Source organism: Carcharodon carcharias, chromosome 16 (assembly GCF_017639515.1).
Source record: "Carcharodon carcharias isolate sCarCar2 chromosome 16, sCarCar2.pri, whole genome shotgun sequence".
Classification (NCBI taxonomy): Eukaryota; Metazoa; Chordata; class Chondrichthyes; order Lamniformes; family Lamnidae; genus Carcharodon; species Carcharodon carcharias.
Window position 1 is genome coordinate 117742434 of NC_054482.1, and position 16046 is coordinate 117758479.

Genomic DNA, 16046 nt, shown 5'->3' on the forward strand with positions numbered 1-16046 from the left:
GGCCATTCGGCTCAACTGGTCCATACTGGTGTTTATGGTCCACAGGAGCTTCCTCCCACCCCCCTTCATCTCAGCAGATCCTTCTATTCCTTTCTCCCTGATGTGTTTATCCATCTCCCCCTTAAATGTATCTATACTATTCACTTCAGCCACTCCCTGTGGTAGCAAGTTCCATATTCTCACTACTCCCTGGGTGAAGAAATTTCTCCTGAATCCCCTATTGGATTTATTATTCATGATCATATTTATGGCTCCTAGTTTTTGTCTAATCTAAAGGAGCAGGAACAATAATTTATATTTATTTGTATATCCCTTTAATATAATGAAACATCACAAGGTGCTACACAGGAGCGTTATAAAGCAAAGTATGAAGCGAGCCACATAAGATATTGGGACAGGTGATCAAAAGCTTGGCCAAAGAGGTTGGTTTTAAGGTGCGTCTTAAATGTGGAAAGCGAGGTTAGAGAGGCAGAGAGGTGTAGGGAGGGTTGTTTTTTTTTATTCATTCATGAGATGTGGGCTTCGCTGGCTGGGCCAGCATTTATTGCCCATCCCTATTTGCCCTTGAGAATGTGGTGGTGAGCTGCCTTCTTGAACCGCTGCAGTCCATGTGGTGTAGGTACACCCACAGTGCTGTTGGGGAGGGAGTTCCAGGATTTTGACCCAGCAACAGTGAAGGAATGGCGATATATTTCCAAGTCAGGATGGTGAGTGATTTGGAGGGGAATTTCCAGGTCATGGTATTCCCAATTATCTGCTGCCCTTGTCCTTCTAGATGGCAGTGGTTGTGGGTTTGGAAGGTGCTGTCGAAGGGACCTTAGCGAATGGTCCTGAACATTAGGCAATCATCAGTGAACATCCCCACTTCTGACCTTATGATGGAAAGAAGGTCATTGATGAAGCAGCTGAAGAAAGTTGGGCGTAGAACACTACCCTGAGGAACTCCTGTAGTGATATCCTGGAACTGAGATGATTGACTTCCAACAACCACAACCATCTTCCTTTGTGCTAGGTATAGACTTCAACCAGTGGAAAGTTTCCCCTTGATTCCCATTGACTCCAGTTTTGTTAGGGCTCCTTGATGCCACACTCGGTCAAATGTGGCCTTGATGTCAAGGGCAGACACTCTCCCCTCACTTCGAGTTTGGCTCTTTTTCCATGTTTGAACCTGGGCTATAATGAGGTCAGAAGCTGAGTGACCCTTGCGGAACCCAAACTGGGCATCAGTGAGCAGACTATTGCTAAGCAAGTGCCACTTGATAGCACTGATGATGACCCCTTCCTTCACTTAACTGATGACTGAGAGTAGACTGATGGGGCAACAGTTTGCCAGGTTGGATTTGTTCTGCTTTTTGTGTACAGGACATACCTGGGCAGTTTTCCACATAGGCGGGTAGATGTCAGTGTTGTAGCTGTACTGGAACAGTTTGGCTAGGGGCATGGCAAGTTCTGGATCACAAGTTTTCAGTACTATTGGCGGAATATTGTCAGGGCCCATAGCCTTTGCTGTATCCAGTGCCTTCAGCCGTTTCTTGATATGACGTGGAATGAATTGAATTGGCTGAAGACTGGCATCTGTGATACTGAGGACCTCCAGAAGAAGCCGAGATGGATCATCCACTCGGCACTTCTGGCCGAAGATTGTAACAAATGCATCAGCCTTGTCTTTTGCACCGATGTGCTGGGCTACCCCACCATTGAGGATGGGGATATTTGTGGATCTTCCTCCTCCAGTGAGTTATTTAATTGTCCACCACCATTCATGACTGAGTGTTGCAGGACTGCAGAGCAAAGAGTCTTATGGACTCGAAACATTAACTGTATCCCTCTCCGCAGATGCTGTCAGACCTGCTGAGTTTTTCCAGGTATTTTTGTTTTCGTTTCGGATTTCCAGCATCTGCAGTTTTTTGCTTTTATCTTAGATCTGATCAGTTGGTTGTGGGATTGCTTAGGTCTATCTGCTTATGCTGTTTTGCACACAAGTAGTCCTGTGTTGTAGATTCACCAGGTTGATACCTCATTTTTAGATATGCCTGGTGCTGCTTCTGGTATGCGCTCCTGCACTCTTCAATGAACCAGGATTGATCCCTTGGCTTGATGGTAATGGTAGAGTGGGGGATTTGCAGGACCATGAGTTTACAAAATATGATTGAGTACAATTCTGCTACTGCTGATGGTCCACAGCACCTCATGGATACCCAGTCTTGAGTTGCTAGATCTGTTCGAAATCTTTCCCATTTAGCATGGTGATAGTGCCACACAACACAATGGAGGGTATCCTCAGTGTGAAGATAGAACTTAGTCTCCATAAGGACTGTACGGTGGTCATTCCTACCGATACTGTCGTGGACAGATGCATTTGCGGCAGCTATGTTTTTCCCTCCTGTTGAACCCCTCACCACCTGCTGCAGGCCCAGTCTAGTAGCTTTGTCCTTTAGGACTCAGCCAGTTCAGTCTGTGATCGTGCCACCGAGCCACTCTTGGTGATGGTCATTGAAGTCCCTCACCCAGAGTATATTCTGCGCCATTGTCACCCTCAGTGCTTTCTCCAAGTGACATTCAACGTGGAGGAGCACTGATTCATCAGCTGATGGAGGGCAGTATGTGGTAATCAGCAGGAGGTTTCCTTGTCCTTGTTTGACATGATTCCATGAGACTTCACCGGGGCTTGAGTCGATGTTTGGAAGGTGCTGCCTAAAGAGCCTTGGTGAGTTCCTGCAGTGCATCTTGTAGATGATACACCCTGCTGCCACTAAGCGTTGGTGCTGGAGGGAGTGAATGTTTGTGGATGGGGTGCAAATTAAATGGGCTGCTTGGTCCTGGATAGTGTTGAGCTTCTTGTGCTGTTGGAGCTGCACTCATCCTGGCAAGTGGAGAATATTCCATCAAACTCCTGACTTGTGCCTGGTAGGTGGTGGATAGGCTTTGGGGAGTCTGGAAGTGAGTTACTCTCCACAGGATTCCTAGCCTCTGATCTGCTATTGCAGCCACAGTATTTATATGGCTAGCCCAGTTCAGTTTTTGGTTAAATGGTAACCCCCAAGATGTTGATAATGGGGGATTCAGTGATGGTAATACCTTTGAATGTCAAAGGGCGATTATTATATTCTTAGATGGTTAGATTACCCTGGGTCTCTGAATTACCAGTCCAGTGACAAAACCACTATGCCTCTGCCTACAGTACTCCAGGCGTGGTCTCACCAAGGCCCTGCGCAACTACAGTAAAACTTCCTACTTTTATATTCCCTTCTTCTTGCAATAAACACCAACATTCCATTGTCTTCATAGATCGCAAATAGTTGATCCCTGTTGTACTCCTCTGGCTACAGCTGCCAACCCAAAAATGACCCATTTATCCCTATTCTCTGCTTCCAGTTCGCTAACAATCTTCTATCTATTATAATATATTACCTCCTACACCATGAACTGTTACTTTGTGTAGTGATCTTTGATGTGGCACCTTATCAAACACCTTTTGGAAATCTAAGTACACTACATCTACAGGTTCCCCTTTATCAATGTTGCTTGTTACTACCTCAAAGAAATTGAATAAATTATTCAAACATGATTTCCCTTTCATAAAGTGATGTTGACTCTGCCTGATTGCATTAAGATTTTCTAACTGTCCTGCTTTAACCTCCTTAATAATGTATTCTAGAATTTTCCCTCTGATGGATGTTAGGGTAACTGGCCTGTAGTTTCTTGCTTTCTGTCTCCTTCCTTTTCTTGAATAGAGAAGGTACATTCACTATTTTCCAATCTGATGGAACCTTTCCAGAATCTAGGGAATTTTGGAAAATTTCAACCAATACAATTAGAGTCATAGAGCCATAGAGGTCTACAGCACAGAAAAAGGCCCTTTGGCACTTCTTTTACTACCCTAGGATGAAGTCCATAGGTCCTGGGGACTTGTCAGCCTTTAGCTCCAATAATTTTCTCAGTACCCTTTTCCTGGTGATTGTGATTGTTTTAAGTTCCTCCCTCGCTTTCACCTCTTGATTTACAAGTATTTCTGGGATGTTATTTGTTTCTTCTACAGTGAGGACAGATACAAAATATCTGTTCAGTGCTCCGTCATTTCCTTATTCCTTCATTATTAATTCGCCAGAATTACACTCGAGAGGACCCAAGCTCACAATATTTACACTTTTCCTTTTTAAATACTTTTAGAAACTCAAACTGTCTTTCTTATATTTCTAGCTAACTTTCTCTTGTACTCACATTTACCCCTCTCTTACTTTTTTAGTCATTCTTTGCTGATTTTTAAACTCTGTCCAATCTTCTGATCTAACACTAATCTTCGCAAGATTGTATGCTTTTTTTTTCAATTTGACACTAACATCAACTTATTTAGTTAGTCACGGTGCATCCTCCCCTAGAGTCTTTCTTTCTCACTGGAATGTATCCTTGCTGCGCGTTATAAAATATACCCTTTAATATCTGCATTTCTATTGACCTATCCCTTGATCTAATTTGCCAGTTCACTTTAGCCAGCTCTTGTAAACCAAAATGGTATGAAGACTAATGTATAAGACACCTGAAATCTGTCCTTTTATCCTTTATCAATTACTATTAATCCACGTCCAGTCACCCATCCATGTTCCAAAATCCCAGATGAGCCCCCAATCTACGTTAAGGCATTCACTTTATAAGAGTAGAAAGAATAATGCTGTTGCCTAGCAACAGGGTGGGGGGCAGATAGGCAGCCTCCTCCCACAGACATACACACAGAACTAAAGAAACAGTTTTAAGTTCAGTTGAAGCCAGGACCCTAGAGACTGGACTCTGGGAGAGAGGCACATTTCCCAAAAGAACAAAAAAGTCCCAAGTGAGGAAAAACCCCAAAAATCCAGGAGAGTAGAAGAGAGGAATGTTCAAATGAGACATTGTAGCCAAAGGAAGGACAGGATCCTGGGAAAAGGTACTGTTAAGTCAAGTGAAGAGTGAGGGGCAGAGAGAAAGGCTACAGGCTTCACATTTAAGGTGAGAACAGCTTGGAAGAAGGTTCAAAGAGATAACTGAAGGTATGTAATTCTTTGCCATGGGTATGTGAAACAGTGGTGTACTGTTAAGGCTGAGTTGGTGAGAGAGAGTTCATGGAAGACAGCTTGAGTGCATGTGGTGACCCAGGGAAGAGGAACATCAGAAGGAGAGTTTGAAACCCTGGAGATGAACCCTTGTGGAAGGCGTCTGTGAGAAAGTGTCGGTTTGGGAGAAGATTCCAAGGCGAGATCTTGGAGCGTAGAGATTGGAAATCCTTGTGGGAAGGACTGAATTCAGTGAGACTGGTTGGCATACAATGTGACAAGTAACTGGGGAGGAGAGTTGAGGAGAGATCCATAGCATCTGTTTGATGTGGCATCTGTCAGTTGAGGCCAGAGTGTGGTGTGCCTGACGATAGGGTGCCATAGATATACATGGACTGAGTACTTACTGTGTGCAGTAAAGTATAAGATAACTTTTGTAACTTGTGTTATTTTTACAAATTTGTATACATCTGTAAAGGTATAGTTGTGGGTGAAAGAGTACTGTAATACAGTTTATATTTTCTTGTTGAATAAATGTTTTATTCTTTGATTAAAAGCTCATCAGCTGACTCCTGTGACTCTACACTCCTTGTATCTACACAAGCAAATAAAAGTTTGGATCTATCAGGCTTGGTTCCACCCTGGGCTCAGGCTTGTCCAAGGGTAATCTCAGCTGGGATCATAACAAGCGTCTTTAGTGGTTGCAGGTTTGTGGTGGGAGGTCATGCCTGACAAATCTGTTAGAATTCTTTGAGGAGGTAACGAGTAGGTTAGACAAAGGAGAGCCAATGGATGTTATCTACCTGGACATCCAGAAGGTCTTTGACAAGGTGCCGCACAGGAAGCTGCTCAGTAAGATAAGAGCCCATGGTGTTAGAGGCAAGGTACTGGCATGGATAGAAGATTGGCTGTCTGGCAGGAGGCAGAGAGTGGGGATATAAGGGGGTCCTTCTCAGGATGGCGGCTGGTGACAAGTGGAGTTCTGCAGGGGTCAATGTTGGGATATAACTTTTCACTTTATACATTAATGATCTAGATGGAGAAACTGAGGGCATCCTGTCTAAGTTTGCAGATTATACAAAGATAGGTGGAGGTTCAGGTAGTATTGAGGAGGTGGGGAGGCTGCAGAAGGATTTGGACAGGTTAGGAGAATGGGCAAAGAAGTGGAAGATGGAATACAATGTGGGGAAGTGTGAGGTCATGCACTTTGGTAAGAAGAATAGAGGCATAGACTATTTTCTAAATGGGGAGAGATTTCAGAAATCTGGAGTGCAAAGGGACTTGGGAGTCCTAGTCCAGGATTCTCTTAAGGTTATATTGCAGGTTGACGCGGTAGTTAGGAAGGCAAATGCAATGTTGGCAATTATTTCGAGAGGACTAGAATTTAAAAGCAGGGCTGTGCTGCTGAGGCTTTATAAGGCTCTGGTCAGACCACATTTAGAATATTGTGAGCAATTTTGGGCCCCGTATCTCAGGAAGGATGTGCTGACCCTGGAGAGGGTCCACAGGAGGTTCATGAGAATGATCCCAGGAATGAAAAGCTTAACAAATGAGGAACGTTTGAGGACTCTGGGTCTATACTCAGTGGAGTTTAGAAGGATGAGGGGGAATCTGATTGAAACTTACAGAATACTGAAAGGCCTGGATAGAGTGGACATGGGGAAGATGTTTCCATTAGTAGGAGAGACTAGGACCCGAGGGCACAGCCTCAGAGTAAAGGGAAGACCTTTTAGAACAGAGATGAGGAGAAACTTCTTTAGCCAGAGAGTGGTGAATCTATGGAATTCATTGCCACAGAAGGCTGTGGAGGCCAGGTCATTGAGTGTATTTAAGACCGAGATAGATAGGTTCTTGATTGGTAAGGGGATCAAAGGTTATGGGGAGAAGGCAGGAGAATGGGTTTGAGAACCTTATCAGCCATGATTGAATGGAAAAGCAGACCTGATGGGCCGAATGGCCTAATTTCTGCTCCTATGTCTTATGGTCTTATGGATAGCTGGGAGTAGAGGAGTTTGAACTTGGCAAATAACTCTTCTCGTTTGATGTGGGAAGAAGGCACACCAAAATTGAAACCATGCATAAGAACAAGCTCCTTGTTTTTAGAGAGTACATGGTCAGAGAGATTTACCATGTGTTGGTATCGTTAATTGCATTACCAAACCACTTCCTGAATTCCATTGCCAGTGTGATGCTAGGTATGTAGGCTGTACGTCCCAAAGACTGGTGGATTGTGTCAAACAGCACATGCCTTCGGCTGTTTGCAATAGGCAAGGTACAGATCATACCCAACCAGCTCGTCCTTGCAAAATTCAAACCACAGTATCCAATATTAGATGTGATTCCGCAGTTGGACAACATTTGCTAAATAATCCTGAGTGTGCTAAGAATTAAGATGACAACCAATTTAAGATCGTCAGTCGGGCTTGCAGTGTGGCACACTTGCACGTTCTAGAAGTTACATATATTAATGCACAGGGCCCTGTTCTTTGAAGACAGACAGAACATTAACACATGTTATGCCTGTTTCAACGAAGCAAAATAGGTGACAGCCATTCTCTGGTTCATTCCCCAGGTCAAGTCTTTGACCAGAGTCGACCTGCCTGGTTCGAATCTAAACAAAGTTTGGCAGTTAACTGTCGGTTACCATCAATTGGTGCATTCTCCATGGCAACACCTCTACCAATCAGTCCACATGCCAACCAATCAGCACTCTCTTCTCATGAAGTATAAATTGTTGTTCCCTTTACATTTGGTATTCTCGCAATTTGTCCTGATGAGTGCAAGATGAAGAGCTTGTCTTTTTTCAGCAGTGCTTAAGAAAAGATACTGTTGACTGGGACCTCAGCTTTGAATTGTCTTCACTCTTTGCTGAGCTAGTTTGTGCATATTCTTTGCAGGTACCAGAAGTTCCTCATTGGTCAGACCAGTCAAGCACTCAGATGGTTACTGTGACACTTTGAGTGGAAGAGAGCCAAGAAATGAACCAGCGGCAATAAGAGCCTCAACCTCCAGCTCCGACATCTGTTGATAAGATACCTCGAGGCGCCTGCCACATTTACACAAAGATGACGGACTCTTGATTAAGGACCTTGATAGAATAGGCGTTATTGTCTGGAGAGAATGACCAGCCACGGTCATGCCTTGTCAGTGCTCCTGTGGTACGGTCAGGAGGAACAGGCGGAGTCTTCTCCTCATTCCTCAATGTGATCTTTCCACCAAACATTGGAGAGAAATTGAAAGAGTTGAGCAAACGCCAGAATGACCACACCCAAAATAATCTCCTATTCATCAAGGTTTACTCAGCTTAACAGAATCTAGCACTTCTACAACTGTTGTAAATACAAGATCTGGAAGAACTATGAAGCCTCCAGGCCACTGGAACCTTTAAACACAGAGACTTGAGCGGGGGAGAAAGGATAGTAGAAATACTGTAAATATTTTGGGTAAACAGGAATGCATTGTAAATACGTTGGATAAATCTTAGGGGGAGGCGTGGTATAAGGGTCTGTCATAGAAAGGGTTAACGTGCGACTGGGTACAATACCGCCCACACTGATGTAAAGGAACACATGACCCAAGTCTGTATATGTTGGGGAACACAGGGTTTAGTGAGAAGGAGGAACTGAAAGAAATCAGTATTAGTAGTGAAATGGTGGGGGAAATTGATGGGATTGAAGGTCGATAAATCCCCGGGGCCTGATAATCTACATCCTAGAGTACTTAAGGAAGTGGCCCTAGAAATAGTGGATGCATTGGTGGTCATCTTCCTAGATTCTATAGACTCTGGAACAATTCCTACAGATTGGAGGGTAGCTAATGTAATCCCACTATTTAAAAAGTGAGGCAGAGAGAAAACAGGGAATCATAGACCAGTCAGCCTGACTTCGGTAGTGGGGAAAATTCTAGAGTCCATTATAAAAGATTTAATAGCTGAGCACATGGAAAACAGTGGCAGAATTGGACAGAGTCAGCATGGATTTATGAAAGGGAAATCATGCTTGACAAATCTACTGGAATTTTTGAGGCGAAAGGGATCAAAGGATATGGGGAGAAAGTGGGAGCAGGTTATTGAGTTGGATGATCAGCCATGATCATAATGGCTGATCTGACTCGATGGGCCAAATGGCCACCTCCTGCTCCTAGTTTCTATGTATAGAGGCAAGCATGGAGACAGCTTCCAGCTTAGACCTTGTATTGTATATAGTTACAAGTAGCTAATAAACACTTACTGAAACTATACAACCTCTTTGTGAGACCTACTAAACTACACGTAACAGCTTACAACAATTGCTACCTTGCTCTCTTGCCTGGTCCTTTTAATTTACCACATCTTCCCTCACGTAATTTGTTGCCCCCTCTATTTAGTTTAAAGCTCTCTCTACTGTCCTAGTTATATGACTCGCCAAAACACTGGTCCCAACGGTACAGTTCCCACTTACCCAGCACTGGTGCCAGTACTCCATCAAATCAAAACCCATTTCTTCCACACCAATCTTTGAGCCACGCATTTAACTCTCTAATCTTATTTAGCCTATCGCTCAGGTGATAATCCAGAGGTTATTACCTTTTGAAGCTCTGTTTTTTCATTTAGCTCCTAGGTACTTTTACTGTTATGTAGAACCTCTTTCCTAGTCCTGTCTGTGTCATTGGTACCGACATGAACCACGACCACTGGATCCTCCCCTTCCCACTGCAAGTTCATCTCCAGTTCAGCCCAGATGTCCCGAATCCTTACACCAGGCAGGTAAGACAGCCTGCTTCAGAAAACTGTGTCTACTTCCTCCTCACTATACTGTCTCCCACTGCCACTAGATTTCTATTTACTCCCTCTGCTTGAATGGCTTCTTGCCATGGTCAGTTTGATCATCTACTCTGTATGCTTTCATCCATATAGGCTGCAAGAACCTCGAACCTATTGGACAATTGCAAGGGCTAAGGCAATACCACAGCTACCTCCTTGATGCCAATATCTGCCTCACTCACAGTCAGACACTCCTGCTCCTGCCCTTGGACCAAATCAGATGACCCAAGCTTAAGGGGTGTGACTGCCTTTTGGAACAATGTCCAAGTAACTTCCCCTCCCTGATAAATCTAGTATGTGTAGCTCGGCCTTCAGCTCATTGACTCTGATCTGAAGTTCCTTGAGCTGCTGACACTTATTGCAGACATGTTTGCCGTGGATCACACTGGTGGCCGTCTCTACCCACATTCTGCAACCGCAAAACTTCACCTGCCCTGCCATCTCTGTTGTATTTTAGTTAGCTAATTAATTGTTGACTTTTTAATTAATGCCTGTAGTCTAGCTTTATCTTATATTCTTATTATTTCAATTGATGCTCAATTACCCCAATTGAAATTTCCTAATTTAGATAAGGTAAATGGGAAGTACTTAACAGCCAATCACCCACTTGCCCGACTGAATGGAATAGCTCTTTCAAATAATTTGATTGACAATGAGATCGGCCAGTCAGAGAGCAGGTTTGTAAGTCCAGCCTAATCGTTCCCCTCTGCAACAAATGGAATATTAGAGAGTGAACAAAGACAGCAAGTCATGTTTGAGAATTAATGGCTCAGAGATTGGAATATATAAAAGGATTGAAGGAATGTTGTTCATTATATGTGTTTTTGCACAGGAAACGGAGGATCTACACTCCTTGCTCTTCATCGATTAGAGGAACTCTATGAAGACAAGTTGGATAGCTTCACTATTCTTCTAATTCATGCTGGTAAATACTGAAGTCTTTTGCTCTGGGTTAAAATGGTAATTGTTTGAATTAAGCACCGATACTCTGGAGTGCTGAGCTCTGTTCAAGCTCTATGTCTGTGGTCTCCCAGAGAGGACAGCATAGTGTCTTGGATATTGATCATGTGGTTCTGAAGTTTAAGACTATCCAATTATTTGACTTGGCTCAGTGGGTAGCACACACACCTCTTGAAGCAAAACGTTGTGGGTTCAAGTCCCACTTCAGAGACTTGAGCCCACACTCCAAGCTGACTAGAGCAGTACTGAGAAATTGCCTGACCATCCCGGGGTAGTACTGAAGGAGCACAGCACTGTTAGAAGGGTTGTACTGATGGAGTGCTGCACTCAGAGGGGCCATCTTTCAGATGAGAGGTTAACATCTGAGGCTACATCTGCTTTTCTTGTTGACGTGAAAGTTCCCATGGCGCTACTGGAGGAAGAGTAGAGGAGTTCTTTCTGATAGATAAATGTAAGGTTTTTAAAAATGATTGTCCAAGAAGAAGAACATTTGACCTATTGTCCCTGTGCTGGCTCTTTGAAAGAACCATCGATTAGTCCCACTGCGCCTTTGCTCATTTCTCATAGCCCTGCAAATGTTTCCCCTTCAAGTATTTATCCAGTTCTCCTCTCTGGTTCTATTGGCAATTACCTTAAATCTTTGTCCTCTGGCTACCCACCCTCCAGCCACTAGAAATCCACCACTATAATAATAATAATAATAATGGTATTTTATTCAAGAAACACATTCACAGCCCAAAGGCTGAATTAGTGTGACTTATAGGTATATCAAACGTATTTCATCATTACACTAATAATGAAAACATGCTTCAAAGTAGTGAAATATCCTGATCCACTGACTCAAAAGCAACAGCAACATGCATTTACATAGCATTTTAATGCAATAAAACATCCCAAGGCACGTCACAAATGCATAAATCATACAAAATTTGTCACTAAACCACCTGAAGTAATAGGTCAGATGACCAAAAGCTTTGTCAAAGAGGTAAGGCATATATTAAAGATCAAGAGAAAGGTAGAGAGGTTTAGGGAGCAAATTCCAGAGCTTTGAATTCAGACAGCTGAATGCATAGCTGCCAGTGATGGAGCAATAAATATTGGGAATGTGCAAAATAAGTTTAGAGATCATGGAGGGTTTAGGAGTTGGAAGAGCCTACAGAGACTGGGAGAGGTGTAGTGGCTGGCGCAGGATACAGGGACTGGGAGAGGTGTAGAGGCTGGAGCAGGTTACAGCGACTGGGAGGGGTGTAGGGCTGGAGGAGGTTACAGAGATAGGCATGGAGGGATTTGAAAAAAGAATTAACTCTGGTGCATCAGTCCATGTTCTGGACATGTTTGCGTTCACACATTATGATGTGATTCCCTTTTTGTTGTAGGAGGTTACAGCCAACGTTTGCCGAGTGCCAGTGCACTGGGGAAGATCTTTACTGCTCTGCCTTTGGGCAACCCTGTTTACCAAATGCTGGAGCTCAAGCTGGCGATGTACATTGACTTCCCCACCCACATGAAGCCTGGGGTCCTGGTGACCTGTGCTGATGACATTGAGCTCTACAGTGTAGGTGAGACTGAGGCCATATGCTTCAATAGGCCTGGTTTCACTGCCCTCGCTCATCCTTCTTCCTTATCCATTGGCACCACACATGGCGTCTTTGTGCTGGAGCAAGGCCCAGTGGAGGGTATTCAGAAGGAGCTGGAGTATAAAGCCTGTTGCCGCTTCCTGCACAAGCCCAGTGTGGAGGTGATGCAGGTGATGGGGGCAGTCTGCAGGGCAGCCCAGGGACCCGGGAGTGGCGGAAACACTAATAAGGAGGTGAATTTTGTCTACACGGATAGCGTCTACTACTTTGATCGACCAACAGCCAAGCGGTTACTAGCAATCCTTGGAGAGATTGGCACCCTCAGTTGTGAGATTGATGCATATGGTGATTTCCTCCAGGCGCTGGGGCCTGGTTCCACAGCAGATTACACCAGAAACACAGCCAATGTTAGCCAGGAGGAGGAGCAGCTGGTGGCTGTTCGACAGAAGATCTTCTCCTGTCTCCAAGGGACGCCGCTTAATGTGGCCATGTTGAACAACTCCAAATTCTATCACCTGGGCACCGCCCAGGAATATCTGCACCACTTGACAGCAAATGTGACCCTGAGAGCGCAGCTTGGGATGCTCTCTGACTCCAGTGGAATTGGACAGCTCTGCCTTGAGAGTTATGGCCAGGCTCCATGCATCATCGAGAGCCTGGTGGGGCTGAGGTGCAACATATCTCCTGGCAGCATAATTGAGTACTCCCGGCTGGGGCCTGGCAGCTGTGTGGGCACCAACAGTATTGTCAGCGGGTGCTGCATTAGAGAGAATTCCACCATACCCCCTGACACCTTCCTGCACTCGCTGTGCATCCCAGGGGGCTTCGCCACTGTGATGTTTGGGACAGGAGACAACCTCAAGTGCACAGTCCCATCCCTGTCGGAGATCCATGAGCTGCAGTTGCTGGGCATTGATTTCCGAGAGGCTACCATGCGCCTGGGCCTGAAGATCTCCGAGCATCTTTTCTCCGGCAGTGGGAGAATCCGCCCCAGCCTGTGGAATGCCAGGATCTTCCCTGCCCCACACGTGAGGGCCGAAGACTCAGTGGCGGTGGTCCTGGAGATGTTTGAAGCCCTGCGGGGAAAATCAGTCCTTCAGTTGGCGGATGATGTTCAATTGCTTTCCATCGAAGAAATACTCCAATGCAAAGAAGTGATGAGCATGCTGAGTTTCAGAGAGCAGCTCACTGAAGAAATTAGCCAGAGAAGACATGCTGGGAAAAAATAAATTGAAGGCCTTATAATTTATTTATATAGAGATTTCTTTTTATCGTGTCCCAAAATAAGCAGCAAGTTACAAATATTGACTTCTATCATACCAAGAATGCAGAACTAGTAGATGTAGAAATGATGTTTCCATTTTTGGGGAGTCAGACGACAGGCCATAAATATATAAATTCAATAGGGAATTCAGGAAAAACGTCCTTAGCCAGAGTGATAAGAATCTGGAACTTGCTACCACAAGGAGTAGTTGAAGCGAATAAAATTGATGCATTTGAGAGGGAAGCTAGATAAATTCAGGTGAGGAAAAAATAGAAAATTTGCTGATAGAGTGGGAGGCGGCTTATATGGAGTATAAAATCCAGCTTAGACCATTTGGGCCGATGGCTTGTGTCTGCGTTCTATATATCTAGTCATCTTTCCCACTGTACCTGAACTTGGTTATGCAGGGCATAATTTCAAAGTTTTCAGATGACACAAAAGTATATATACAGTTTTAAAGAGGCTGCAGGGACAGAAGGCCTAGGGATGGATGTACAGAAATCTTTCAAGGTGGTGGGATAAGCCAATAAGGCTCTTTTTAAAAAAAATTGTGTTTATTATTAGAGGCATAGAGTACAAAAGTAATGAGGTCATACTAAATCTTTAGAAATCACTGGCTGAGCCTCTGGTTGAATTGCTTCCAATTCTGGGCACCACACTCTTGGAAGGATGTCAGTGCCGTGGAGAGGGTGCAGAGGAGATTTATTCGAATGGAACCAGTGATGAGGGACTTCAGTTACGAGAGAACAGGGGTCAAAATAATTTCTGTCAAGGACTGTTCTTGAGATTTTCTCGAGGGCCACTTTATGATTTTCGGGAGTTCCTTTCTCATTCTCGCAGTAACAAAGTAACATTACCTTCTGTATTTGTTTTGAATATTTTTAGGGTTTTCTTCTTTGAATAGATAGCCCTGTCAAGAAGATATAATAATTCTCATAATGTTATTGGAATGTATCGTAAAACAGAGTAATAGTGAGATGTGTCAGTATACGTGTGTAAGACTTAATTGAATTAGTCTGGGTGCTTTGATCTAAGAGAGGTTAGGTTTGAAATGTTAATTAGGTAAACATGGGGAAGTTTAGAAACATAGGTGTCAAGGGAACATTTGCATTTTGAAATAAACCAGACTAGATTGTTTTCAAAGGAGGGGTGAAATGTGTCACCTAGCCAGGTGAAGTTTAGAAACTGTGTGCTTATTTTTCCCAAAGATTATTGGTAAAACTTAGTGCTTTGAGAGGGTTTTGTTGTCAGGGAGATAAAGTCCAAAGACATACTGAAACAATGGGTATTTTCATTCAAAGATGAAGATATGATTAAAGAAGGACCAAGGACTGTGTGTAAGGGAAGACATTTTTAAGATCTGAGAAGTACGAAAAGTCTTCAGCAACTGTGCTTCAAGTTGTTGTCTTCAAAGGACTGAAGTTAAGAAAACTCACTTGGAAGTCGACTTATTCAGGGTATCATGCCTGCATCTTTTAAAATCTGTGTGTCTTACTGTTGCCTTAACAAAAGTGTAACTGGAAGTTAGATCTACAAATTACTACTATGATAACTTCTAAATCCCCTAATCAATCTATGTATGTATTTAAAATAATTTCTCTTAATAAATGTTTAATCTAGTCTTATAAAAAACCTATAAGTCTTGGCGACCTTATTACTACTGAATTTAAGGCACGCATCTCAAAATTTATACAAATTGAAAATTAGTTGTGACAGTTGTTTCAAGTTTCCCCATGGGATTTGAGCAGCTCAGCGTTTACCATCAGCTGTGTCATAACAGCACAAATACAAAAGACTGTGTATGTATGTATATGTATTATTAAAGCTTTCAACTTGGAATCTACAAATAAGATATTTTTGTTAATTTATTATAAATAAATCTCCCATACTAATTTCCAAGATGAAAATTCTAACTATTTGGCACAAGGTAACTTATTGGGAATGAGTCTCACATCTGTAGCCACTTTTAAAAATTAATTGCAAACCATTAGCACTGTCCAGCATTCATTGGTTTTGTTCTGCCAATTTCAATTTTCTCTCCCCTCAACACTTCTGTATAAAATGAGTGCTGACAAACACATCAAGATACTGACTTCCAAAGGTCTAACTATACAATGAGGGGCATGTGAACACACATTTATTCTGTAGCACCAAGCTAACCATCAGATAATGAATGATTTAATTCACATATACTTCACATTTCAGTGATTTCCCCCCCACCCCCCTATGCTAAAGCACCTACTTGCTTGATCATCCATGCTTTAATGAGACGTAGATTAGGACACCTTAGCACCGCAATTACATTAAAAGCACATACCACTTTATAGAGGTGGTTAACTGACTAACTGTACCCCAGTGCCATACTATTCATAATGGACATTGAAAGCCTGTACACAAGTATAGAATCAGACAGAGGG

At 43.3% G+C, this 16046-nt stretch overlaps 1 protein-coding gene across 2 annotated transcripts in view; it reads left to right on the top strand.

The window, feature by feature from the left end:
* fpgt (fucose-1-phosphate guanylyltransferase) overlaps nucleotides 1-15337 on the top strand; it is a 33031-nt gene extending 17694 nt beyond the window's left edge. For both annotated transcript variants that reach the window (XM_041208789.1, XM_041208790.1), the window contains exons 3-4: nucleotides 10661-10753; nucleotides 12165-15337. In XM_041208789.1, the coding sequence (XP_041064723.1) occupies nucleotides 10661-10753; nucleotides 12165-13594 (1523 nt within the window). In that variant the 3' untranslated portion in view covers nucleotides 13595-15337. The remainder of the gene's footprint in view (nucleotides 1-10660; nucleotides 10754-12164) is intronic.
* Nucleotides 15338-16046: the final 709 nt, after the last annotated feature.